Source organism: Haemaphysalis longicornis, unplaced genomic scaffold (genome assembly GCF_048455015.1).
Source record: "Haemaphysalis longicornis isolate Haplotype H1 unplaced genomic scaffold, Haemaphysalis longicornis Haplotype H1 scaffold_3, whole genome shotgun sequence".
Lineage (NCBI taxonomy): Eukaryota > Metazoa > Arthropoda > Arachnida > Ixodida > Ixodidae > Haemaphysalis > Haemaphysalis longicornis.
This window is the reverse complement of record NW_027526335.1, coordinates 121804008-121830693: the sequence shown is the minus strand read 5'-3', so window position 1 is coordinate 121830693 and position 26686 is coordinate 121804008. Positions and strand designations below refer to the sequence as shown.

At 50.7% G+C, this 26686-nt stretch overlaps 1 protein-coding gene across 1 annotated transcript in view; it reads left to right on the top strand.

The window, feature by feature from the left end:
- The first annotated feature begins 4990 nt into the window (after window positions 1–4990).
- Window positions 4991–26686, top strand: part of LOC144175408 (Na(+)/citrate cotransporter-like) — a 68204-nt gene continuing 46508 nt past the window's right edge. Inside the window, exons 1-3 of the mRNA XM_077704489.1 lie at window positions 4991–5186; window positions 17431–17846; window positions 20817–20966. Coding sequence (XP_077560615.1) covers window positions 4991–5186; window positions 17431–17846; window positions 20817–20966 — 762 coding nt within the window. The remainder of the gene's footprint in view (window positions 5187–17430; window positions 17847–20816; window positions 20967–26686) is intronic.

Genomic DNA, 26686 nt, shown 5'->3' with positions numbered 1-26686 from the left:
TTTTCTGAATACTGACTATAGGATCGTAGCCACCATAATTTCAAGGCGCCTCTCCAAAGTGTTGCCGCACGTATTGAGCCCTGCCCAGACATGTAGCGTGCCGGGGCGCTCGATTTTTTCGGCCCTGTCTCTCACCAGGGACTTGTTCGCATTCGCCACTTGAACAGGCATTCCAGGCTGCTTTGTATCGCTGGATCAAGCCAAAGCCTTTGATCGAGTGGAACATCGTTATTTGATGGCCGTTCTTCGCCGCTTTGGCTTTCCAATGTAACTCATTACGAGGTTAAACCTCTTGTACCGTGGCCTCACTTCCGGACTCCTCGTAAACGGACAACTTAGCGCCCCTTTCCCAGTTGAGCGAGGGATCAGGCAGGGGTGCCCACTTTACCCTCTACTTTTTGTCCTGGCAATCGACCCTCTACTTAGACGCGTGGCGAACTCTCCTGGCATACGCGGCTTTCCCCTTCCCGGACAGGGCCAGCTAATAGTGTCAACGTACGCAGACGACGTGTCCCTGTTTTTGCGGGACGACAGCAGCTTTACCGCGTTCTCACGCCTCTATTCCATCTACAGCGAGCTGTCTGGCGCGCAAATAAACAGGGTTAAGAGTCAGACACTGCGATTCGGAGAATTCACGTCAGACCTTTGGGGAGAAGTGGAGTGGATCGCTGCCGTCAAAATCCTTGGTGTAACGTACCACGCCTCGGGTGAGGGGGTGCGTGAGACATGGAGGGGAATTGTGAAGAAGGACAAAAAGCGCCTGTCGGTAGCCGCGCAATTTAAATTGTCCTTTTTGGAGCACAGCTTCGTAATTAAATCATGCGTTTCTTCCGCTCTTTATTACGTTGCGCACATAGCTCGCCCACCCCGAAATGTAGTGCGGAGGCTGGAGAGCAAGTTGTTCTCTTTCTTTTGGGGAGGAAAGACGGAGAGGGTAGCTCGGGCTTTCATGCGGCTCCCAACCATCATGGGGGGATACAGCCTTCCATGCATGTCGACAATGTGCAGCGTCCTGGCGTTGCGTAGGTTTGTAGATTTGACGCGAAACCCGGACTACATAGGAAGCGGCTTTCTAAACTACTTCCTGGGCACATCGCGAGGTGTGTTTTATAGTGACCCTTACACCGGCCCTTTGGCAGAGGAACCGCCGTCGTTCTACACCTATGTCACGAAAACCTTTCGAGAACTGTTAGCACAGATCCCCGACTTGGAAATTTCGGACATTGCCCCAAACAAACTTTGCGAACAACTTGCTATGGCGGAACTCACTGCGGAGCAGAAAGCGCGCTCTAAAAAGGCGCGCTGGAGGCAGATGACTTCTTCGGTCCTCCCAGCGGACGTCAAAGATTTCGGGTGGGAGCGTTTGACAACGTGGGGCGTAACACCGTCAGCGCGGTGTCCTCAATGCGGACAAAAAGATACTTTGCGACACGCACTCTTTCAGTGTTCTGTAGCAAGGACGTTTTGGACGCTGATGTCTAGGATGTTTCAAGTACGCCTAGGGGAGCGCACAAAATCTCGCGATGCCCTAGTGACTTTTCTGTTATGTGTGGGGGCCCTGGTTGTGTGGAGGCGTCATGGTGTCGCGGCACTCTGGTCCCGGCCTCACACGGCTATGTTCCCAATACTGCTGCGCATGCGCACGCGTCTGTTCGAACACCTGGAAGCGGAGCTCGCCACGCTGGGGGAAAAGGCGTTCCTCCTGCGTTGGTCGTGCCGCTTCATCAAGGTGAACAACGCACGTTTGGAAATACCAATAGTTCAATATTAGCCTTGTAACCATATTAAAACAAGTTAGAATATTAACCTTGTAACCAGACTACATACGATACATATATATCTGCAGAGTTCAGTTTAGCATGTGTGTATCTGTAACTATCTCAGAATGTTGCACTCCTACCCACATTCGTGGGTAGCCACATTCGTGGGTAGCCACATTCGTGTGAGTAGCCACAGGGTCTACCCACATTCGTGGGTAGACGCTGAACCTACCGTTCGCGTTTGCCGACAACTCAACTTTCCACTCGATCTATGTTGTACCCTGCGTGGTACAAAATATTACAACTTCTATATAGGCCAGCGGCAGCCACTTCTGGATTGTTGTTTTTATGTGTGTTTCCCTTTTGTAATGTGTATTTTTACCCGATGCATAGTTCCATCGAGGCATGTTATGTATTTTCTTCGATGGACAAATCCGTCCGTCATCTTGCTGCGCCGCCTTATTCCTGGAGTCACTTGACATCAAGCAGCGGAACAGCGAGCGAGCTACGATGACAAAGCGAGCCCCAAAAATTTAGTGCCCTGCCACTCTGTGAAGAAGGATGACCAGCAAAGCTGCGGTGCCGAGCCTCAACCTGAGCTTTCACTGGGTCGTACTGCAAGGGGTGCACGAAGAAAAACACGTTTGTTTGTAATTTGCGATTGAGCATAGTTTCTTGGTAATTAACTGAATGAACTTTTGCCAAACAAGAGTTTTGTTCAGGTGGACAAACATGGGGCTGTCCGTATCCCTCCCGTAGAATCCCATATGTATTGACAGCGGTCGAGAATTTCACAATATTTACAACTTCATTGTGAACCATGTAATTTAGAAAACTATATAAAACCCGGCGTTGTGATAGCGTTGTCTTAGCCGCTAATCGTCATATCATTTGTTTCGGTATAGTTTCAATAAAACACGCGTTACAGCTAATTTCTGTAATGGTATTCCCTCCGAGGATTGAGGTTATTCACTCTGCAACCCTCGATGTGGGAAAGCCATCTAACAAAGATCAAGGTTACAACAATGCCCTTAAAGTATGCTTTACTTCCTAACACAAGTTATTTGCGTGGAAGGCATTTTAGGACGGAGCATTTTGGCGCCCGAACAGCTGCGCCCAAATATCGCATTAGGGAGTATCGTAATCGGCAGCCAATTTTTCAAAGGAAATATAGGATGTCTTGTATTAAAATATGAAGCCCCTAGGACATTTTTAATTTGATGTGATTTTTTTCCATCCGCCGGGGGTATGGCGCACAGTTTTACGATCCCGGGGATTTGAGTGGGCTCCGCAACGTGGCGCTACGCTCGCTAGCGATTCTTGTCTACATCGCTCTGTTACCGGAGATGATCTGCTGGATCCTAGCCATAGACAGCTTTGCTGTAAAAGTGCTCTTGACTTAAAAATCGCCCAATGTGCCCCTGCTGTGAGAACAGTACCGCATTTTGAATACGTTCGTTGTAAGTGGCTGAGGGGAATGAACTTGCGCTTCCAGAATTGAGATGACATTCCTTACTAAGGGCTTGCCAGGAGATGTATAGGTTGCGCTCCACTAGCTATCATAAGGTGACGTGCCGTGTTACAGGATTGCGTGCTTCTTTCTTCGTATTCTCTGTGTCTCATGGATACATGATCCACTTCGCCCGGTTGTTTTGGTATGGGTGGTGTGATCTTTCCCCAAGTACCTTGTGGACAGGCACCGCTTTTGGGGGTCATGCAGTCTGGAGCTTTGTCATCATGACCTCAATGACGGGTGGTTTTATGCATGGTAGGAGGCACTATTGTTGAGGCGACGTAAGGGCCTTTGTTCGTCCGGTGCAGTCTCAGAGTTTCAGCGAATTTATAGGGCGGACGGCACAATGTAGCTGGGAACGTAATCAATGTGAAGAGTTTAAGCCAATTGCCGCTGTGGTTCCCGTTCTGGACCTTTCTCATACCTTTCGCGCGAGCATTAGTACCGCGTCCACACCCTCTTTATTCTGCTATAAAACGCAGTGCCACCTTGAATATTATATCATTCCAGATATGTGGCAAGAAAACGTTCGGAGATCAACCTCGTCTGCCCTCTCTAGTCATGTCAAAGATTAGCCCCCACTTCCCCCTATCATGCACCTTTCTTAGTAGTTCAGTGATGAAAGTGGCTGGAAGAATCTACACCGCCACGGACAAAAGGCTAAAAGTACAGGTTTAGGAGCAACCAAGCCGCCTTAGCAGAGGACCTTGAGAATCCTACCAAGTGGGCTTTAGGACAAGCCAAAATTACGAACGCCGCTGCATTCGTAAGACGGAACGCCCTTTATGCAGAAGGGTAAATGTTTGGGCGTGGCGTGGTTCCCAGAGTGAATACAAGCGTACACAAGACGAAGGGAAGGCGAAGACTGGACGAGCGCTATGTCCCGCCTTCGCCTTACGGTCCGTCGTGTCGCTGCTTGCATTCACTGCGAAAGCCCTTATCCACTGCGCTCCCGCGAAGTGGTTAGAATGCATCGGAGATGAGATTGAGACCTTTGTAGGTTTTACGCCCGATTTATCCGAACAGAAACCAAGCCGCTTATGACGGAGCTCCCATGTTCTCCAACGTCTTTGTACGCAGTCAAGAATGCACGAAGGAGCAGAAAACGAAAAAGCAACACGCAGGATTTCGCGCGAATGTTTTAAGTTACACTTGAAAAACATTGTCAGAGGCATGTGCGGCCACCCAATTTTTGAATTGGATATTGGTGTTAATTAGAACCCGCTGGTTGAGGCTCCCGAGTCAACCGGTGGTTGGGCCGGCGCCTCATTACGGTAGAAAGGTGCGAAACGAGCGAGGGTAGTTAGCATGCACAGAACAATCTGTCGTCGGCTAAGCTGCTCCCGCAAACGCAAAACAACCCCTTCCGCTGGTAATCATCGGGCTGTCTTCATTCCCGTGAACAACGTGCTCGCAAAATCGCTGTCATTCGTTCCGGGAAGGGGTAGCCCGCCTAAAAGTGACCGTGCGTGCAAGCGCAGTGGGGTCCCAGTATGATAGAAGCGGTACGACGGCACGCTAAGCTGAAACTCTCTATGAAAAAAGATGGGTGGCTGTATATAGACTGACACCGCCGTGCGAATGGACTTTCTCTCAAAAACTTTTCTGTGTCTCTTGGTCGCGCTGCAGGAGAGCCCGTATGTTACCGCAGGAGTCGGAGCCTCGAGCAGACGTCAAGCCATGTCTGGAGGTCGCCTTACAACCATCACGTGATGACATGGTCGGCGCCTCCAGCGTTAAGGGCAACACGAGCAGTGACCTGTTCGCCACTCCGCCGGTTCCGGAATCACGTGATGCGCAGCCAGGCACGGAGTCGGAGAACCGCTCTGTCAGCGGCAAGGATTCCCGAGACCGTTCAACTTTACCGCCGCCGTCGTTGCTGCTGTCGAGCTGTCCAGAGGCTCCGCAGCGAGGTGACAGAGCAGCAGAGACCGTGTCGCGGAGCCCCACCCAACCTTCGGCTACAAACGCTGCAATAAGTGGTATGGACTGTACGCAGCAAACAGAAGCGTGCATGGTCGCTTTCCGAAAGAGCATGTCCGGTGTCACATGACCCAGAAAAAAAGACAGCGCAGCTGGGATATCGACAAATCTAAGGCTTCATATACACGAGCGGTTCCCTGCGTTCGCGTCCCAGCTCCGCTGCCTTTTTTTCTTGATCATGTAACCAACACGCCCAAATTGCCACTTAGTCCGGCATCCCGTACACTAGTTAGGCAGGAACGTTGGGCCGCTAAACGCATTCTTTGCCGGATTACAATGGCAACATTATTTGCGGGCACTGGCGCCCATGGTACTTTGCGCTAGGAGCTGTGTAATTCACACGGACGCATCTGCACAACGTCAGAAATGCTTTCGGTACATTCTTCCAGGCTTCTTGGCTGGAGCGGGTTTCGTTCCCCGAATTTTTTTTTGTTTTTTTTATTATGGGGAACACGGAATTAATAAAGGAATAAAGGCTTCATTCTCCAATTATAACAAGCTCCAGTACTGTTTGTGAACATGCCATCAGAAGAAAGTTTCTAAAAGGGGTTAAACCACACGGAGGTTAACGCGGGATAATAAGGACGGAAAAACTATATTGATTGAAATGAAGAAAAAGTATCCGCGTAATTTTGAAGAAACAACTGGAACAATTAATCAGTATGTCCACCTAGCTTAACTGGGAAACTAGAGCCTTCAACTATTTCTAGCTCTGATCCAGGGAAGCAAAACAGTTTTCTCCTCATGGCATTCCCCCCCTTCCCGTGACACCGATGGTTCCGAAAGTTCTTTTAGCTTTTTTCCCTTCGCAATCTTCCTCTATTCTGTGCTGTTGACTAGACGCGGGAGCCTAGATATCGTAATAATTATGCCCACGAGAGCTCCCAGATGACAAATTTCGTCAGCGGCAATTTTTAGCCAGTGTATGCCTTTACCTAGATGCGCCGTGTAAAGTTTTACCGTAAAGGTTTGCGTTTAACCCCGCACCAACTCAGGGACTAGTACAAATGCAGTGTATATACGCCTCTCTTCGTGTCGAATACAACAAACTACGGTAAATTCTTAAACTGCCTAAAAATGCGAAGGCTAAAGCTTAGTCGGACCTCCTGTTCATCTGCTGCTGAACACTCTGTTGAACGTTCACGTTGCTCTCGTCGGGGGTTAACGCAGCTTCATCCACGGCCGCTTGGGCCAGACACATCTGCAGAGAGGGACGCGTATCCGCGCGCGTTTTTGCTCTGTGGAAACCGGTCCTGCGGCGGTAAGCAGCTCGCATAAAGGGAACAGGACCGGTTTTGGCGGGGCAAAAAACGTGTACGGAAACGCTTCGCTCCCCGCACATGTGTCTTGCTGTTTACCAATTTCCACTGTAAAGCGGGAGACACATATCCGACGAGCGACGTGCATCCGCACGTGCATTCGCACTCTGGAAACCGGTTCGGCGGTGGCCAGGAGCACGCATAAAGACTGTAGGACCGGTTTGGGAGAGGGGAAAAAACGCGCGCGGGAAGATAAACCATGCACAGCTGGTTCGGAGTGCCGCCTTAGCAGAGGGCCTTCAGAATCCTGCCAAGTGGGCATTAGGACGCGCCTAAATTACGAACGCGGCTGCATTCGTATTTTCCGCCCAAAAGAAAGGCAGCTACATCTGCCCTGCAGCGGAACGCCCCTTAAAGGGACACTGAAGTGATATGTAAACATTGCGGGATTACTTGCGCAAATTGTAGTACGGAGTCCCCAGGCCATGTTACGACCACTCTGGGCGGGTTTACGCGATTTTATTTAGTAGAAAAATAATTCGAAAATGCTGTCCTCCTCTCTTTACGCTCGCCCATTCTCTGCGGCGTTTTCGTGTGACGTCGCGAGGAGCCGAGCTCGCAATTGGCTGCGCTACTGCACGGCTCCCCGGCCTTCAGACAGTCAGTCGGCCCAGCGTTTCGTCCGCCGGCCACCGACGGGTCGTCGCAATTCGTTCGCTCAGTTGAAACGAAGCCAGGACACGTTTGTGGATGGAAGAATGGGCCTTTCTTTACTTGGTTAGTTTGTACACTGTATCTAGCTCCAAGTCAAGGTCGCTTCACACAAGCGCTGCACAAGCGCACATGCGACGCTTCGCTGACTGGTACGCCAGTAGGAAAATATAAGGCCTCTTGAAAGCGGGAGAAGAGTCAGCGAAGTCAATATTGTCACGAAGACAAGGACGATGCAGTTGTCTTGAACGAGAAACACGTTTATTGGAGCGAACTTGTGCTCCCCTAACAACTCAAAAGAATACAGAGGCGGTGAAGCAGCTGTCAACAAAGTGACTTGCACAGGCGAGTGTCGTCGAATCGAATGCCCCGGCGTCCGCACTGCAGGCTTTTTATCTTTTGGCGCGCGTGGTTCTCGAAACGTCGATTCGCATCGAGAACATAGTAGATCCAAGAAGATTATTCTGGGCTGTTCATGTTAGATCGGAATGCTCTCCCTATCACAACAGATAACACATGCGGCACAGAAAGACAGAATGGAACACGCGCTTTCCTTGGCGCAGAGATAACACAGACCGGCGCAGCCGGGCGGTAAAAGCAAAACACAAATAAACAAACCCAATGTATGGTTCGCGCCATTACCCCCCCTCTAAGAGTGCATCGACCCGATGCTAACATAAGCGACAGTCCGAACAAATGAAAATAAAAGTTCGTCATCGTCCGTAGAAAGGTTTTAAGCGAACCACGTGGACGACTTCAGGCCGCGTGCGTTGTCGTGATGTGCCGGAGTCACCATCGGGGATCACTTCGTAGGTGAGTTGGCCAACACGTCGTCAAGAGGCACGTCGTCAAGAGGCCCCGCCCTACCACCGCCCGCCCGCCCCCCGGTAGCACGAACCCAGACGCCGAGGAAGACTGACGTATGGCGAACACCGGATAATCGTCCTCTGTGCTACCACTGCGGAGAGGCCGACCACATCTACCGTCGCTGCCCATACAAGAGACTCGGACTACGTGGTTTCTCCGTCGACGCACCACGCCCCTGACCCGGCCAGCACCCATCTGAGATTGAAGAATACCTGTCGAACACCAGCCGTGGACCAGCCCGTTTCAACCGTTCGCCATCGCCCTACCCGTACCAGTCGCCGGCCCGCCGTAGCAGTGCTGACTTCGCACGTGGCAGGTCTCCCAGCCCACGCGGGGGAAACTAAAGGCGGCAACTTCTGGAGGTGAAGTTGCTCTACGGCGAAAAACTGGAAACCCTCCAATGACGCAAGTACGCGCTAAAGACAGTGATTAACGACATGCCCTCATCCCGACGACCCGACCTAACCCTGACGAGAGTCCCGAACACGACGACAGCTACACAACGCGACGCGTACCCGACCTGACCGAGACGTCCGTTGAGAAGACGACGACAACGACGATGCACAGTGCCCGACGATCAACACGTACAAGCAGAGATACGACGCCCCGACGAACCCGGAACTCGAGGAAGACTGCATCTGACGTCAAGGTGTCCATCGATGGCTTTGACGTAGTCGCCCTCGTAGACACGGGAGCTGACTATTCAGTAATGAGCGAACCATTTGCGTCTAAACTGGAGAAAGTTATGACCAGATGGGACGGTCCGCACATACGCACAGCAGGAGGCCACCTCGTGACGCCAAGTGGAACGTGCACATCGCGCGTCACCACAGACGGCACAACGTACCCTGCGGCGTTCGTCGTTCTGCCTAACTGCTCCCGCGACGTAATTCTTGGAATGGACTTTTTGATGGACAACGGTGCAATAATCGATCTGCAGACTACGTCAATAACTTTTTCCCCCCATCTCTCCATGACGCCGGAACCGAACCCCGAACGACGTGCTGCTGTAAGGATTGCCGACGATCATGTCACCCTGCCACCCCGCGCAAGCTTGATGGTCGCAGTCTACTGTGAAGATGCTGCTCCTGACGTCGACGCTATCGTATACACTGATCAAAGAGTGCTTCTCGACCGTGGTGTGTCTGTCGCAAGAGGCATTGCGCGCTTCAAGGAACACCAATCCCACATTTTGGTTACTAATTTCACCGAGGAGTACCAGCATTTAAACAAGGGCGCGGCAATTGCATTCCTCGAAGAAACGCAAGAAGCAAGTGACGTGATCGCGGTCGCGGACTTTGAACGCACCCCCGTAGAAACCTTCAAGCTCCCGCAGGCATTCGACGTGAATCCGGCTCTACCGCAAGAACAACGGAACAAATTATTGGCTTTGCTGCGTCGCTATAGCGAATGTTTTTCGTCGAGCGCAAAACTACGTCAGACCCCTCTAACGAAGCACCGAATAATAACCGAAGATGGAGCCCGCCCTACCCGACAGTCACCGTACCGCGTCTCTTCACACGAACGGGAAGCCATCCGGACTCAAGTCGACGACGTGCTCAGCGACGACATTATACAGCCATCGAAAAGCCCCTGGGCTGCGCCCGTCGTACTCGTAAAGAAAAAAGACGGCACATTAAGGTTTTGCGTTGACTACCGGCGACTGAACAAAATCACGAAAAAGGACGTGTACCCCCTCCCCCGAATCGACGACGCCCTCGACCACCTCTGCCACGCGAAGTACTTCTCATCGATGGACCTGAAGACCGGCTACTGGCAAATTGAAGTGCACGAGAGAGACCGAGAGAAGACTGCATTTATAACCCCAGACGGCCTATACGAGTTCAAGGTGATGCCGTTTGCGCTGTGCACAGCACCAGCGACGTTTCAAAGAATCATGGACACTGCGCTAGCTGGCCTAAAGTGGCACACCTGCCTCGTATACCTCGATGACGTAGTGGTATTCGCCCGGACTTTCGACGAACACCTTGAAAGGTTGGCGTCTGTACTCGAGGCCATTGGTACGTCGGGGTTGACGCTGAAGCCTGAAAAGTGCCGTTTCGCATACGGGGAACTCAAGTTCTTGGGCCACGTCGTCAACGCCGCGGGTGTCCTACCTCACCCGGCAAAAACTTCAGCCATTGCGAACTTCCCAAGGCCGAAAGACAAGAAGGGCGTGCGAAGATTTCTCGGGCTGTGCGCATACTACCGGCGCTTGGTCGCAAACTTCGCACGCATTGCAGAGCCACTCACGCGCTTGACGAAAGATAGCACCCCTTTCAGCTGGGAAAACGACCAAGAAAAAGCATTCTGCGAGCTGCAAAAACGCCTGAAAAGCCCGCCCGTGCTCGCTCATTTCGACGAAAATGCCGAAACGGAAATGCACACGGACGCCAGTGATATAGGCTTGGGTGCCGTCCTTGTCCAAAAGCAAAGCGGCTGCGAGAGGGTAATCGCCTATGCCAGCCGTGGTCTGTCGAAGGAGGAGAAAAAATATTCTGCCTCTGAGAAAGAGTGCCTGGCTATTATATGGGCGATTTCAAAATTTCGCCCATACGTGTATGGAAGGCCATTCAAGGTTGTAACAGACCACCATGGGCTGTGTTGGCTCGCCAATTTGAAGGACCCCTCTGGCCGTCTCGGGCGGTGGAGCTTGCGCCTGCAGGAGTTCGACGTTACAGCCGTTTATAAATCCGGCAGGAAACACTCCGACGCCGACTGCCTGTCCCGCGCCCCCGTCGACCCACCAGCACAAGACTCTGATGAAGACAGCGCGTTCTTCGGGATCGTGACGGAGAGCGACCTAGCCGCTCAGCAGCGTGCCGACCCCGACTTACGCGTCATAATCGAGTACCTCGAGGGATGCAACGTTGCCGTTCCTAGGACCTTCAAACGCAGCTTACCAGCATTCAGCCTGAGAAACTCCGTCCTTGTGAAGAAGAATTTCAGCCCCGGAACAAGAGCGAATTACCTTCTCGTCATCCCCGCGGACCTTCGTGACGAAATTTTGGAAGCGTGCCACGACGACCCGTCTTCCGGACATCTGGGCACAGCCCGCACTATTGGAAAAATCAAGGCGAGGTACTACTGGCCCGGCCTTACCTCTGACGTCACCCACTACGTCCGGAGCTGCCATGACTGCCAGCGACGAAAAACGCCGCCGACAAGACCCGCCGGACTTCTGCAACCGATCGCCGTCCCATCGAGACCATTTCAACAGATTGGAATGGACCTTTTAGGCCCGTTCCCTACGTCACGATCACAGAACAAGTGGATTGTCGTAGCGACAGACTACATGACGCGCTACGCAGAGACCGCCGCTCTTCCGAGGGGGACTGCACAAGAAGTGCCGAAGTTCTTTATAAGCCAAGTTGTGCTGCGACATGGAGCCCCGGAAGTCCTAATCACAGACCGCGGAACGGCATTTACTGCGGAGCTGATGCAAGGAGTATTACGCTACAGCAACACGGATCACCGAAGAACGACGGCGTACCACCCCCATACGAACGGACTAACAGAACGTCTCAACAAGACAATCGCAGATATGCTGTCAATGTACGTTGATAAAATGATAAAATGTCAATGATAAAAAGCCTTCAGTGCGGACACTGGTGCATTCGATTCGACGACACTCGCCTGTGCAAGTCACTTTGTTGACAGCTGCTTCGCCGCCTCTGTATTCTTTTGAGTTGTTAGGGGAGCACAAGTTCCCTCCAATAAACGTGTTTCTCATTCAAGACAACTGCATCGTCCTTGTCTTCATGACATCTGGTGGAGGTGCGGGGTACGCACCCTTCATGCCCACTACAACCTCGGGAAGCCGCCAAGCCAGTCCAACAAGAGCCAGCCTCCGCCTGCAAGATTTACCACCCGAGTTCGGTTTGATGCCAGAAGGGCCCAAGAAAAGGAACACTGCAACCAACCCCATGGTGCAAGAAACAACGTCGCCAATCGTCCTGCAGCAGCCCCGGGAACCGCCATCGTTCCGGGGAGCCCCCGCTAAAGACCCCGAAGAATGGTTGGAGAAGCTGGAGCGCGTTCGCATCTTCAACAGGTGGGACGACGAAGAAACTTTCCGGCATGTCTTCTTTTACTTAGAAGATGCTGCTCGAACTTGGTTCGAGAACCATGAGAGTTCTTTGACCGACTGGACTCACTTCAAAAGGGAGTTCCTTTGTGAGAAAAGAGCGAGCTGCGCTTATGCTTGAAATTCGGACACAACACCCCAACGAAGGGGTCGTGATCTTCGTAGAGGAGATGAAGCAACTATTTCGCCGCGCGGACCCCGAAATGACGGAAGAAAAGAAGTTACGCTTCTTGACGCGCGGTGTGAAGGAGGAGCTGTTTGCTGGACTTGCCGCAACCCGCCAAAAACCATCGCTTAATTCGTGACCGAAGCCAGCACGATTGAGAAGGCTCTCGAAATGCGTGCTAAGCAGTATGACCGGAACTTTGTTGGCGCGGCCAGTGCGAACTACGTCGACAACGTGCGGATTCCGGCTGATAGCCTACGCGAGACCATCCGCGCAGTAGTGAGAGAGGAGCTGCGGAAACTTTTCCCGACGACGCCGCAACCCCATGTCGCTTGCCTAACTGACGTGATCCGGGAAGAAGTTCAAAACGCTTTGGGAACTTCTGTGGCATCCGAAGTACACTGCGAGCCCCAAGCTATGACGTACTCCGCGGCTGTTCACCTACCCCGCACCTTCACCAGATGTCACGAAGACAAGGACGATGCAGTTGTCTTTAATGAGAAACACGTTTATAGAGCGAACTTGTGCTCCCCTAACAACTCAAAAGAATACAGAGGCAGCGAAGCAGCTGTCAACAAAGTGACTTGCACAGGCGAGTGTCGTCGAATCGAATGCCCCGGCGTCCGCACTGCAGGCTTTTTATCTTTTGGCGCGCTTGGTTCTCGAAACGTCGATTCGCATCGAGAACATAGTAGATCCAAGAAGATTATTCTGGGCTGTTCATGTTAGATCGGAATGCTCTCCCTATCACAACAGATAACACATGCGGCACAGAAAGACAGAATGGAACACGCGCTTTCCTTGGCGCAGAGATAACACAGACCGGCGCAGCCGGGCGGTAAAAGCAAAAACACAAATAAACAAACCCAATGTATGGTTCGCGGCAATATAGGTACTAAGGAAATAAAATCAACTGATATTTTTACCGTACAGTGTAAAAATCGGGTGCGGGAAGCACTTTTTTGCGCTGGGCGAACAAGCACAGCAGTCAGCAGCACGACTACGCATCTGCGAACGCTTTTCCGTCTACGAAATGCAATTGCTAGACGTGAGCTATTGTGGAAACTCGGGGGACGCTTACTGCACGAGCGCAATACAACAAATAGTCACCTAAGCTGCTTGAAATGCCAAAACTAAATAAAAGTGTAAACTCGTTGTACAATATATACTTTACATTACCGAGGTCGGCGAAGCCCGTTCCGTGGCCGAGTGGTCTGGAGCGCTAGTTATATTGCCGCTAGTGTTTTGCAAGTCACGAGTTCGAGTCCCCACGGGTACGTGCTTTTTTTTTTCTTTTTTTTTTGTAAGTTAGCTTTTTCGTTTTCTGCCGATGTTTTCTACATTGAGTTCACCTTTTTTGGGCCGCAACGTTCATGGCTCCACGAACTAGTTCACAGAACGCGCGCAGGCCGGCACTGGCGCGCTAGCGAGTTCTCGTTGGGGTGCTGTTGCCATAAGCACCGACTGCTTGCGGGCAGTGGGCACAGGCCAGAATGAACAGACCCTTGGCCTGGTACGAACACGCTTTTTACGATACAGGCATGAGTGAGGCAAGCTCCAAATATGGGGGAAAAGCGCATGACATTTGGGCGTCTGCGGGTGCGCGGAGGGCCTCCATGCACTGCGTAGGCCTCGGCTAGTGAATGTTACGATTCCAAGCCGTCCTGGGAGGCTTATCTTTATGCATTTTTACAGCTGACAACATGGCAGAAGCGCGGTACGATTATTACTGAGTTATTGAGAATGCCCATCCAAAAACGCCACCGGTTGTGCTTTACAGAACCGAAACCGAAACCGAAACTTGTTTGGTTGCTCACCTTGGGCATCGTCCAATCACGGTACCCGCTCCTCCCAACGTCACAGCTTTAGTTGGTGCGGCCGCCGCAAACCGCGCATGGTAGTTTTTCTTCTTTCGCGCTTTGTAAAATAATTACCGATTTGTCAACCGGATAAACCATGAAAAGTGTGCTAATTTGAGCCAGTCTACGCAGTGCAAGCAAAATCGGGAGCTTGACAAATTCACTTCAGTGTCCCTTTAAGGGTAAATGTTTCACTCGCCAGGCATGCGTCTGAAACCTTATAGGCCAGGGGCCAGACAAATGTGCGGCGAGCGACGCGTTACCGCGCTAGTTTTTCCGCTCTCCCAAACCGGTCATGCGTGCTCCTGGCCACCGCCGAACCGGTTTCCAGAGTGCGAATGCACGCGTGCATACGCGTCCCTCTCCGCTTAAGTGTCCCCAGCTATAACTTACCTCCTCAGTCTTCCCCTCCTGCAACTACGACCGAGTGCGTCCTCACTTAAGGCGATGTTGAGTGAAGCTCTGAAACTACAGAGCAGCGCGTACAAGGCGCGTCCACCGTGGAATACGGTCCGCCGTTCTTTCTCAGAACGTTCCTCCGGCGCCTCCGTCTTGCTTTCCCGACGGGCGCTCCCCGGCTTACGTTTCGATTTTCTTTACAAAATTTGGTACTGTAGCACATCCCACGAAACAAAGATTTAATGCTTTCGCCTTAAACAGGCCGTGAAGACAGCATATAAATTTCATTCTTCGAAATACTGCTTTGCCCCATAACAATAATACCAATTTTATCGCAAACTTTATGCAAACCGTATGGATATTAAAGAGAACATATGAAACAGTGGAAACACTTTCCGGGGATCTGTGATGTCACAGACGCTTGTCTGTGCCATCAACGACCCCCGACCCGAGCCACTGCCAAGAGACACCGGGCGACTCTTGTGGTGCGTATTTTTTAGAACTAGCCCATGTTGCGTCACGGTCGCGCGAAATTTGATGGTTGTCGATATTTCCTGTTTTTTTTTTTTAATTAAAACAAAACGTATTTCTGGATGGAAGGGAGCTGCGTGAGTTACAAACGACCAGTTCTTTCAAATTGAATAAAAAGTCTTTGTGAGCCGTTTAAGACAAGTGTGCTGATGAAGAGAACGCCAGCAGGGTTTTTAATGGCTCGACTTAATGCCCCGCAATACAGTCGAACCTCGTTGTAACGAATTAGTATCAGTACAGCAAATTAGTTCGTTGTAACCGATATTCGTTGTAACCTAGGGGGTAAAAATCGGCTCTGACAAATCGTTATTCAGGCTCGTGCAAGAATACTTGATACAAAAATGCATTTTTAAGTCTTCAAATTTTCTATACACAAGGTAAGCGTTCCCTTTCTGCTTGTTATGTTTGAAACTCAATAAACCGTAACATGAGTACGTGAAAATACAACAGAACAAAGTTCATGTTACAAAACAGACGTGCGTCCTTAATTTGATGAAGGATGTGAGCTTCGTCCAGGGACTACTCACAGCACTGAGCAGGATGATGTTTTCCACAGTGTCCACGAACAAAAGGCATTTATACCTCTGCAGTTTCGGGCTACGGGGGGTATTTCCAAGGAGCCTCTTAGCCTCCTGGTCAAATATTTCTTCGTTATATCCGGTATCGCACGCAGCTCTCATGGTTTCAGGTTTGTTATAAAAGAATAAGGGTCATTCAAATAAAGTTGATAAACCAAAGTTTGTATTTTGTTCGCTATAGCCCATAATTCGGTATATCAGTGTTCGTTAAAACGAGATTTCACTATATACCGAACGACGGAAACAACCCAAGTGAGACCAGTACGAACATGGGGCATCGGATATTAAGCACGCATTTCATATTAAGGTGGAATGCTCGAGCCGGGGCGGGTAACAGGCAAGAGCGGGAACAGCTGCTGCTGGTGTTCAGCTGCAACTACACTGAAGAAAAAGCGCGGACTTTGAACGCAAAGCACTAGTCCTGCATACAATCTCGCTATTTCTATTGCTTTCGTGCTGCAGATTACAACGGTAAGGTACAACTAGCAATGAAGGGATTGTAGAAGTATTTGGAATGAACGCCTTAAAGCAAACAGAAAAACACTTGATTTCTACGAAAAAGCTGGAAGGAATGGCGTTGGATTTTTTTTATAAACCCACGGTAACACGCCGAAGGAAGGTCGAAAATCAATTCTTAAATACACTGAGGGAAACGAAATATCCAACAAAAAACACCTTAAAAACACCTGGACACCTAGACACATGAGGAAACACAGCAACACACTGATTCAAGACACGGTGTACGTCAGCACCTCTGCTATTTGGTGGAAATTTGTTATTTTTAAGACACAATACCACGCAGTAATAGATAGAACTCCTTAAAGGAGCCATGAAGAGAAAATACAACTGCGTTCAATTTGAAAGAACTAGGATTCAGTATCTCACTCAGCTTCATTAGAGCCACAAAAGATGTTTTTAAGGCAAAAAAAGCAAGAAGTATTTAAAAACTTTCAAATTTTGCGCCACAGTGACGTGTTATGAGCAAGAATGACGTCATACGGGCCAACAATAAAATATAATTTTCAGTGCGTTAACTACACGTTAGCATTCAAGTGATGCGGTCAAATGGAATTAGAGGCCCCATCACAGACGTCCAGTCATGTGTCGTCACGACAGGTCAGTTAGGCGGCCGCCAATCGCACAAACAAGGTTCCGTGACGTCGTAGAAAAGTTGCGGGAAATTGGCTAGGGGGTCGCCACGGCTTCACACGTTTTCTTTAATATCTTCGTTATTTGTTCGAAGGTTGCGATGATATTGGTATCATTGTTATCGGGACTAAGCAGTCTTTCTAATAAACTCAACTTGTATTTTGTCTTCATGGCTCCTTTAAGCGGTTTGTTATTGCGTGCAGTCTGGTATCCTTGTTTTTTCAGCAGGTGTCTATGATTTCTTTTTTTTTTTTTTTTTTGCATTTGAGCGGCCTGTTCTCAAGTAGCCATGAAGCAGAGAGAAGAGCCCGGCTCGCGTACTCGTCAGGCGCAACGGTTGAGGCACTATCGCACCCACAATCAGTACCACTGATATGACGGAAACTCAACCATACATAAGTAAGTATAATCGTGACATGCGGACTACGACAAGGCACGCCAACGCCGCGTGACATTGTGAGTTACTAAAATGCTATGCATTTAAAAGGAACGGCGCTGCGCTGCAGTCATTAGGACGTACGCCGGCAGATCTGGGGACTACAGTGATTGCGGACACCGTCATTCGCAGAGCCTAAGGACGGGTGCTCGAACCTGCCGTCCCCTGTGTACGCATCGGAGGTGTCAGCAGTGGCGTTGTACCAGTTCGTGACTATGGTGGGCTCCGGCATAAGGAAAACGCCGACTATCGCCTCGTTAACGACCTCGGCCTCGGGAGCAACTGGCGTAGCCGCGTTTTCCATGACAGAGGGCACGGAAGGCGCCGAAGACGACGCCGACCTGCCGCCGCCACCCGAGGGCATCTCGAACGTGGTAGCTCTGCGACGCGTGTTCCACCTGCTGGCGCAACTGGACTACTTTTATTTGGCAGCGGACCTGCTATCGGGAGAGCTCCCGCGCGTGCTTCGAAGCTTACGCGTGATTACCGCCATAGCGCTGTTCCTCCTGGTGGTCTGGTTCTCTTTGGTCGCGCACTCGGCCGACAAGGTGCGTCCCCCTTTCCCTCTTTAGGTCGGGTTACACGTGAGTGATGTTGCACTGCCGCATCGGAATCGTCTTGCGGATTGGCTGAACTCAACGCATGCGTGCAAGAACACCCGCGACGAAAATATATGTGGTGTTACACGTGAAAGTTAAAAAATAGACAACATTTCCAGTGGGGGAATTCGTTGTTGTTTGGCGGGGTGGAAGGTAGCTGAGCCTCCTAAAATTGTTATCTCTTTTCTATTCGCGGAAAAGGTGATTGGGGATGTGATTTACTTGGGTTTTCACACCCAAACGCAACAACTGGGTACACACCTAGTGATGACTGCCCTTAAAACACTAGCTGACCATGCAATGAGCTCATTTCTCCTTAGCAGAAAGATTACCTAACCAGTTACGCCCACTCTCTGCTTCCACCGCTGCGAAGACAGGTCTTCACTCCTGTCATACCCGTTACAAGCGTTTGAAGCATGTACCAGTGCTGTCAAAAGTAATAGGGACATGGTCTCGTAAATTTACGGGAATTTCTTTTTCCGTAAACTGCCTGGCTGCATTCGTGTGCGCTTAAAGGAGTCCTCCAAAAAACGTGTCCTGTGGCCCAGTTCTCTAAAAAAGGGCCGTCGTTTTGAAACGATGAGGTAGCGCTATCTAAATGCGTGTGTTCTCAGGTTGGGGCGCACCTTTTAAGCAAGAGGCAGAGCGTATACCCCTGAGTGGAGCCGTGTAACTTGGGCGCAAGCCGATCGACCTCCGGCACTGCGTGTCGCTTTTACAGTGCCGCAGGTCGCCTTGAGCCCTTGCCACAGTACTCTCCTCAGTGGTTCTCACTCTGCCTCCAACCCTCAAAGCGGCGCCCCAACCCGATAACACATGCATTTGCATAGCGCTACCGCGTCGTTTCAAAACGACGACCCAGAATTGGGCCCCTTTAAACCGTTAATAACTGTCATGAAGACAGTAAGACAAACCTTTTGTGACATTCACAAATGCTTGTTCAAGTTACTTATGATGGCACCTCTACGCTACTCTGGGATAACACCACACCCACGCGTCTGGCAAGCGACAATACCGAACCTCTGCAAATTACAGTGAGGCTGAGCGGCTAACCCGACCCTTCTTCACCCCGGGCCTATCCCACCGCCGCTATACCTCAACCTCAAACCAACGCATGGTAGGGCACAGACACTACGTAGGAGAGAGTAGATGCATTAGGTCCTTGAAGTGGTGTTTTAACGTCGAAAAAGTGAGTGACCGTAGATGGGAACAGATTGGAGACTCAGCCCCGCATGTGAGGAGTGGTAGCAATCTGCTAGTATCATCTATATGGTCCTGACAAGAAGGGCGTCTTGGACAGTGACGCTGAGTATTATGTGAACTGGGAAAAGAAATTGAGAACTGGCCCAGCGCAAAACATTTATGCAGCTGGAAGTCATTATACTGTAGCGACCATGATTTTGCCACCACGGTGGCATGTTCGATCCAGCGACGAACTATTTGAGGAGGGCAACTCTGTCTACGTCTGGAGGGTAACTCGTTTTTATCTCCTGACGATGACATTTGGCTACATTTCAAACATACAATTTAACGTACTGTCACTATTTTAAAGGACATACAGTACACTATTTATATGGAAACAGGAAAATACTCGAATACTCTTAGCTAAACATATATGTGCCTCACTAGGGTCTCCAGTGCCTGTTTCCCTCGCAAGCAGCAGCGCCGTTTTCTATATCCTGGTGGTTTGGGGCGTCATTTCTCTTTTCAAAGATGCCACTCTCATTTCAGCCTCTGTTCGTAGAATTAAGTTTACGCAAGTGTCGGCGCCCTGCCCGAGATACCAACCGGCGGGGTTATCACGATTACTTTACACTGACAGACAAGAAATACGGCCAACCCCATGTTCGTCTGCTGTAGGAACACTCTTGTCCTTCCAAAGCGTATTCACTACTGTCACAAAATGGTGCGAGGAACACGCGTACATTCCCTAACCATGTGCGGGGATGTGTATTTTATACAGCTTCGCTGTTCGTTCACCTGGACGTAGTGGATTGGCTCTGAATTTCTGTACCGTCTGTGTGCTACAGATGCTTTTTACTGGAACTTTCAGACTTATCACGCCCACTTGAACCCCGAGCAGGCCTTAATAAAAGGAGTGTATGTCCCACATGGCAGGACAAACAAGGGACAGCGTCCCAATAGGGCTTGCAAATCTGGAGAACGCCACCGGATGAGGCAACCAATTTAGGCCTTGGTCTTGTCTAAACCAACCGAGTGGTGCGCCTCAGTGTGTATTGCAGGTAAGAGGGCTAAAGTACCGCTCCAGCCATGACCTCACGTGTGCACCGGGTTGGAGTGCATCCTCAGTCACGGATGTGACCGTCCCAAAACAGCGGTCAACACGCGGTCATGCCATCTACGGCTGTGGCGGCTTCGAAACCATAGTGCACCCATCCGTGACAGGCGGGCATTACATCCCCACGAAAACATTTTAGCATAGACACTACGGTGGTACCGGGGCACGATCACCTGCATTTGTGGTCATGTCACAGATTAGAGGCCGAGAAACTACGCAGCCCGGCTTGTTAACTATCTACATTAAAGCACAAAATGCTGAAGTTCTTCACAAAGCAGTGCATATAACTACTTCGCTGTTAAGAAGTTGTCAGACGTTCCGCAGAATGGCATCCGCCCTCGGTGTCGAGATGTGCTTATGGTGAGAGCCGCTGATATGTATGGTGTCGGCAACAACTCATTGAGAGCCTTTTTTGCGCCTGAAACTTGACTGCGTGCACTGCCACTTTTCACTTTCTCACTCCTCAGATTCGCATGTCTGCCAGCTTCGGCTGGTGGAAAGGGCCGTTGCAGCAGCAATCTCTAAAGGAGTCGGGAACTGAGGACCCCACCCCACATTTCGGTGTTCTGTATGAAGTTTTATTTCTCTCTCTCTCTCTCTCTGTCTCTCCCTCTCCCCAGACGTGGCGCGCCAGCAGCGTGGGTCTGTTACTGGCGGCGTCGTTGACCATGGACCTCGTAGCGGCGCCCATGGCTTCGCTGCTGCCCTTAATCTTCATGCCATTGCTGTACCTGGCGGACGTCCGCGAGACCGCCCTGGCATACTCCACGGTACCGCACCACCTATACCTACTGTAGGAATGTAACAGGCCGGAGGAATGTCACAGTAATATCCAAAGTGCGCCCCTTAGAGAGTGCACCACATCCAAATTCGGCTGGGCAAATGCTCAGAGGTGCAAATGGTGCGCTGGGTTTTCCGCTGGGACATGTTTTCCGATATCCTATACCTTTACACTGAAAAAAAAAAAAAAAACAGCGCCCAGAAACGGAACGTAAAAAAGATAAGAGACACTCACAGGCGCTGCCTCCCGTTTTATTCCGTTGCGTTGTTTTTGGCTATGATTACGAACCAACCACAGTTAAACCTAGATGTAACTAACTTCTATGTAACGAGTTCCCGGATTTAATGAAGTTTTTCAATCCTCTTTTGCCGGCTTTATTGAAAGCAAATGTGTTTGCGACCTCTATGCAACGAAGGCGTTGCGATGGTTTACCATGATGCAACGAATTCGCTACGCTGGTGAGACATTGTTTCTTGCACTTTTTCTGAAAAATCTGCTGAAAGGAGCGCACTAATTTAGCTAACTTCGCCCGCACTGCCGACTGACGTGCTTTTCCAGTGTGAGTGCGGTGTAGGTTAGGTGTTAGAACTACCTCAGGGCATGTAGTCGCGCGTCTTAACTGCCATCTGTGGTGCCGGTTCGTCGATGGTGAGTTCTACTGCCAGAAAATGAAAACCTATGTGTTCAGCAGCGAAATAGTCGAGAGTACGCACACGCCAATAGGGCTATCTGCTGTGCCGTCTGCTGCGCTGTTTCCTCCATACTGGTGCACCCCTGCCACTGCATCTGAACGACTTTGGCTTGCCTGATCGTTGGGTGGCTCCATGGTTTGTCGCTCCAGGCGTGACCTTCCCGGTTGAAGCTTGTGTTCGTTGCTTTCCGGGCGGATTGCCGGCGGCGGGATGTGGAGCGGCCACGCGATGATGAGCGTCCGCGCGTCGTTGACGTCGATGTGGAAGTCCTCAACCGCACCTCTCGCCTTCCCCTCGATTGCCTTCTTCCTTCGCCCTTCTTTAGATTACAAGGCGCAAATTCCTCTCTATTATACTTACTAAGAAACTCTATGGTAGCAGCTACCAGCCGCAATGAAGCTGCTTAGTCACTCAAAACGCCTTATGGACTGCAGGCGCAAGGAAATATACAGAATTATACAGAATTATACAGAAATATGCAGGAAATATACAGAAGGGAATTCCCAATGGAGTTTGAACCCGTTGAACTCACGACAAGTAAACAAAAAATTACACCATCTTAACGTAGGGGAACCCTGAGTAGTATGCGAAGCAGCCATGGGGTCGACTGAAGTTCCCATTAGTTTTCAGCTCGTCGTTTCCGTTGACGTTCAGCTCCACGTGCCCTCGTTGTATCAGCAGCTTCTCGACGTAGTTTGAATGAGCGAAGGACATAAGGCGCGTTCGTAGCACATGCTCCCGTCTCGGTTTATAGCGTAGTGGGAAGAGCGCCACGCACCTCCCGTTGCGGCCAGAGAGTCGTGGGATCGAAACCGGGCGCCGCCTAACTACTTCTTTTCATAGTGGACTGCGCTGATGTCAGCCCAAACGCTGACGGGACTAAAGAGACGCGCATGCGCAGTAGAGTGCGGACGGCGGACAACAACAAGGGAGGGAGGGACACAGCCCCGAGCATGAGATGCTCCGCATCTAAAATTGGCGCATCTTGCACTAGGGGTGCAAGGCTGGAGAAACAGCAGAGCTGGCGGCCCCTCTCCCTTCGTCGGAGACGCGGCTATTGCATCATCATCAGCAGCAGCAGTATCCCACTATACTCGGTTACAACTCAAGAACGGCACCACCTCGTGTAGTGTATCACTCCGCCAAAGCGCCGGACCCGTGACGTCAGTGCGCGCGCGTTTTGAAAGGGGTTTGCTATGAATGCGTGATATCGTCTGCCTTGTCTCACGCAGTTTGTTAGTCGTCACTGGAGTCGTTTATAAGCATATTAAGTCCGAAAAATCACGGGAACGGCTCACGCCATGTTCAAAATATTCTCAGTAACGCCCTACTTGCGCCGCGCGGAGAAACATCCGGCTACGGTGATAAGGCACAGCGGCAACTTCTGGTGCCGTTCTTAAGTTGTCACCGAGTATAGGTCCACTGCAGGACGAAGGTGGCCTTTTCCATTGACCTCCAACCGATCCTGTCCTGCGCCGCTCGAGTCCATTCTTTGCTTCCGAATTTCCTTGTTTCGTTCCTCAATCGATCATTTGGCCTCTCTCTTTTTTTTAAACCCGTCTCTCGGTATCCACTCTACCACCCTGGTAGTCCACCCATTGTCATTTCGCCTAATTACGATACCATCCCAAGTCAAATTCTTTATTTTGAACTATATCTTCTGCTCTAGTTTGTTGTCGGATCCAGGAAGCTTGTTCCCGGTTTTTAAGTGTTACTCCAATCATAATTCGTACAACGGCCGGCTGAGCCGACATAAGTTTGCTTTCAAGTTGTTTACTAATGCGAATTTGCCGCTGCAAGTTCTCCATGACTGGCAGGCCAGGATCGTTTCGTCCGCAGGCTTTCACATCTCTCCCACAGAGGACCGCGTTAGCACGCGCTAAAACCCGCGGCCAAGTCCAAAGCCAAGGCCCGCGCTACGAACCCGAATGAAATATTAGAGAGTTTTAGCATACCGGGTACCGTTCGCTAACGCTACGGCGGCGGGTAGCGGGGCCCAAATGGGAAGGTGAAAATTCGTTCCGGTAGGGGGATTAGTTCCGCCGGCCGTCCTTCACCATCCCCGCGTCTTCTCTCCACTGAGGGGCAACCTCCTCGCCCTCCCCGCGCGCGCATGCGCGGTCGGGTCCCGGTAACCCGCCACCGTAGCGTGAACCTCCGCTAGCCGCTATGCTAAAACTCTCTATTAGAGAGGTTTAGCATACCGGGTACCGTTCGCTAACGCTACGGCGGCGGGTAGCTGGGCCCGACTTTGAAGGTGAAAATTCATTCCGGTGGGGGGGGGGGGGGTTAGTTCCGCCGGCCGGCCTTCGCCATGCCCGCTACTTCTCTCCACTGCGGGGCAACCTCCTCGCCCTCCGCCCTCCCCGCGCGCGCATGCGCGGTCGGGTCCCGGTAACCCGCCACCGTAGCGTGAGCCTCCGCTAGCCGCTATGCTAAAACTCTCTAATGCTGTGCTCCCGTAACGGGATCACAGCTCAATTGGATGGACGCCAGTTTCATGACGCCAGGGAGGCAGGTTCGATTCCGACCACGGGTAGCGTTTTCTTTTTGTTCCCAGTTGGTTGCGCATGTTGTTGTTCCCCGCCGCCGATAACCCCATATCCCTCGAGTGCCGTGGTGGTGGCCCAGTGGTGAGGTTGACGGTTTCACGGCGCAAAGTCCAGGGTTCGATTTCTAGGACCTCCCTAACCACATTTTTTTCCTGAGGCTTTGGTGTTTTTTTGTGTGTCTGTGTGTGTGCGATGGGGGGATTGTTGTTGGCCTGAGAAGCTCTACTGTTAAAGCCACCGTACTAGCCAAATCATAACATAGGTCTCTTCCCAGGTTATGATTTCCCTGCAAGGATGTGGCCCATGGCTGTGTGCGCGCTTTTGTATCTCATGTTTTCCGCAAGTTTCTCCGTCTTGTGCATCATTGCCTTTAGGTTTCGAAGATGTATGCTGAGTGCTGCGAAGTTTGAGAAATTTGCATGATCTTTCTTGCCTGCTTTTGCTTTCCCCGTCGCTGTATTTTCTGGCTTAGAAATAAAGTACCCAGCCTATGTCACGTGTGCCTACCGGGCTCAAGCAACATGAGATAAACGAAAATAATCGCAGCTTGCACTAATGGTGCAAGGCTGGAGAAGCAGGAGGTGTCGGTCGAACTTGTTTGTTTCGTTATTTCTAAATTTGCCAGGTTTTGCTAGGCGTCGGCGCGATACTCGTGGTTGCATCGTAGCTGTCTCATATGCTCTGGAGCAGCGACACGACAGCGTTCGCGCGGCACTTTTCTTCTTCGGGAGTTGCATACTTTTCCGGTCGATCCATGTTATGCAAGAGTGTAAACGATGGGCTCGGCGCGGAGACAGGGGGCGCTGGGTGCCTGATCGCTAGTTCTTTTCAAGCGGAGGTGTGCGGAAAGGGGTGTAAGAGAAAGAGTATGGGTGCGTGCCTTCCGAAAGTGATAAAAAGAGACACTAACTGCATCCAAGTTCACGGCACGTTCCAGCCTAGACGGGCGACTGCACTGAGCAGCGCCTGTGTTAGTGCCGCAGCGTCAGCGCAGTGACGTCATAGCTATGCGAGGCTTAGCTCCGCCTACGCAGCTGCACTACATTCGTACCGGGCGCCTCGCGCGGGAGGAGATTTTTTTTCTTGGTATTTTTTCCCCAACGCTATCGGACCGATCTCAACCTTTAACGGCTCCTCTGTTGAAAAAGCCTCCACACACTGAACTTATCGCAGCTTGGAATACGCATTTTCTGGAGCAACTGAAGAGATGTACAAAGCAAAAGCAAGGTGGAGCCCAGCGCAGCGCCTGACGAGAGTATTTAGGATGAAAACATGGATAAGCTCAAAACTCCTACTAATTCCTACGAATCACTGCTATATCTATAGCGGTCTCTTTTGCTGAAACGCGCAATCAGAACAACCAGCAGCAATATTCTAGCTACGCAAGCTAGGAAAGAAATAAACTTGTCTCAAAGTACCCTTTGAACAGGTATAGGCCCTTTCATAGTCGTCGATGCTTTCTTCGCATCAAAATCATCTTGCGGTGGCTCAGTGGCTAACGCATTGTGCAGTAAGACACTCCCTATATCCATAGGTAGTTTAAATTAATCCGTAGCTCTTCAGTGCGGTGCGCTCATAGCCTTGGGCGTTAATCCTCTTAAAACGTTTTAAGAATCAGGCCGCTGAAAGCAGCCTCTCACCGGCTGAGGCATTCCGCATATATAAAACTATGCTATGCCAGTTACAATGGGTTTGTCATTTGGCCCCCAGATACCCCGACAAGTGGACAGTTTTTCACCCAGCCACCCGCCCAGTAAGTGAAAATGTATCCCTTAGTGTTATCTAATGAGTGCGCATCGTCGGAGTGAGCTGCGGATTATTTAGCGAGCGTGCTCACTGGAATGCTACTTTCAACGAAGCATAACGACACGGATGCTTCGTGGTGCTATTTCCTTCTCGGCAGTGTCACGGGCTGAACTATCGTCGGCGCTGGGAATAATATTGCTGTCCCCGAAGTCACGCAATGAGAGCGGCCGGAGTAAATGAACTGCCAGTAATACTGCAGAACTCCGCGCAGTAAACCTCGTTCTCAATAATCTAGATAAGCGCGAACGTTGTCCAGTCTCCTAGTGAGGCCACTGAGCACACAATCTAAGCTGAGATTTCCGAACTTCGTGCAGCGCGGGTGAAGAATAGGGCTAATCAGCAAATAAGGACAGTAAGCGCAATGGTTCCAGTCGCTGGGGGTCCAGATTCTCCGACAACCGCCTTTGAGTAAATGCGAGATTGTCGAACGGGAGGAAGCTGTTATGCAGCAATTGACCAGCCTATTTAACAATCAAATACATATGCGCACGACGGATCGTATAAGGACATTATATACTAAAAACTCGTGGCAGGGGATTAGACAACTTAACAACCGACCTATTGCAGGGTGGCGGGCAAATCATACTCTAAAAACTGGCAAACCTGTACACGCAATGTCTAATGACCGCGAGTATCCCGGAATCTTGGAAGAACGCGAA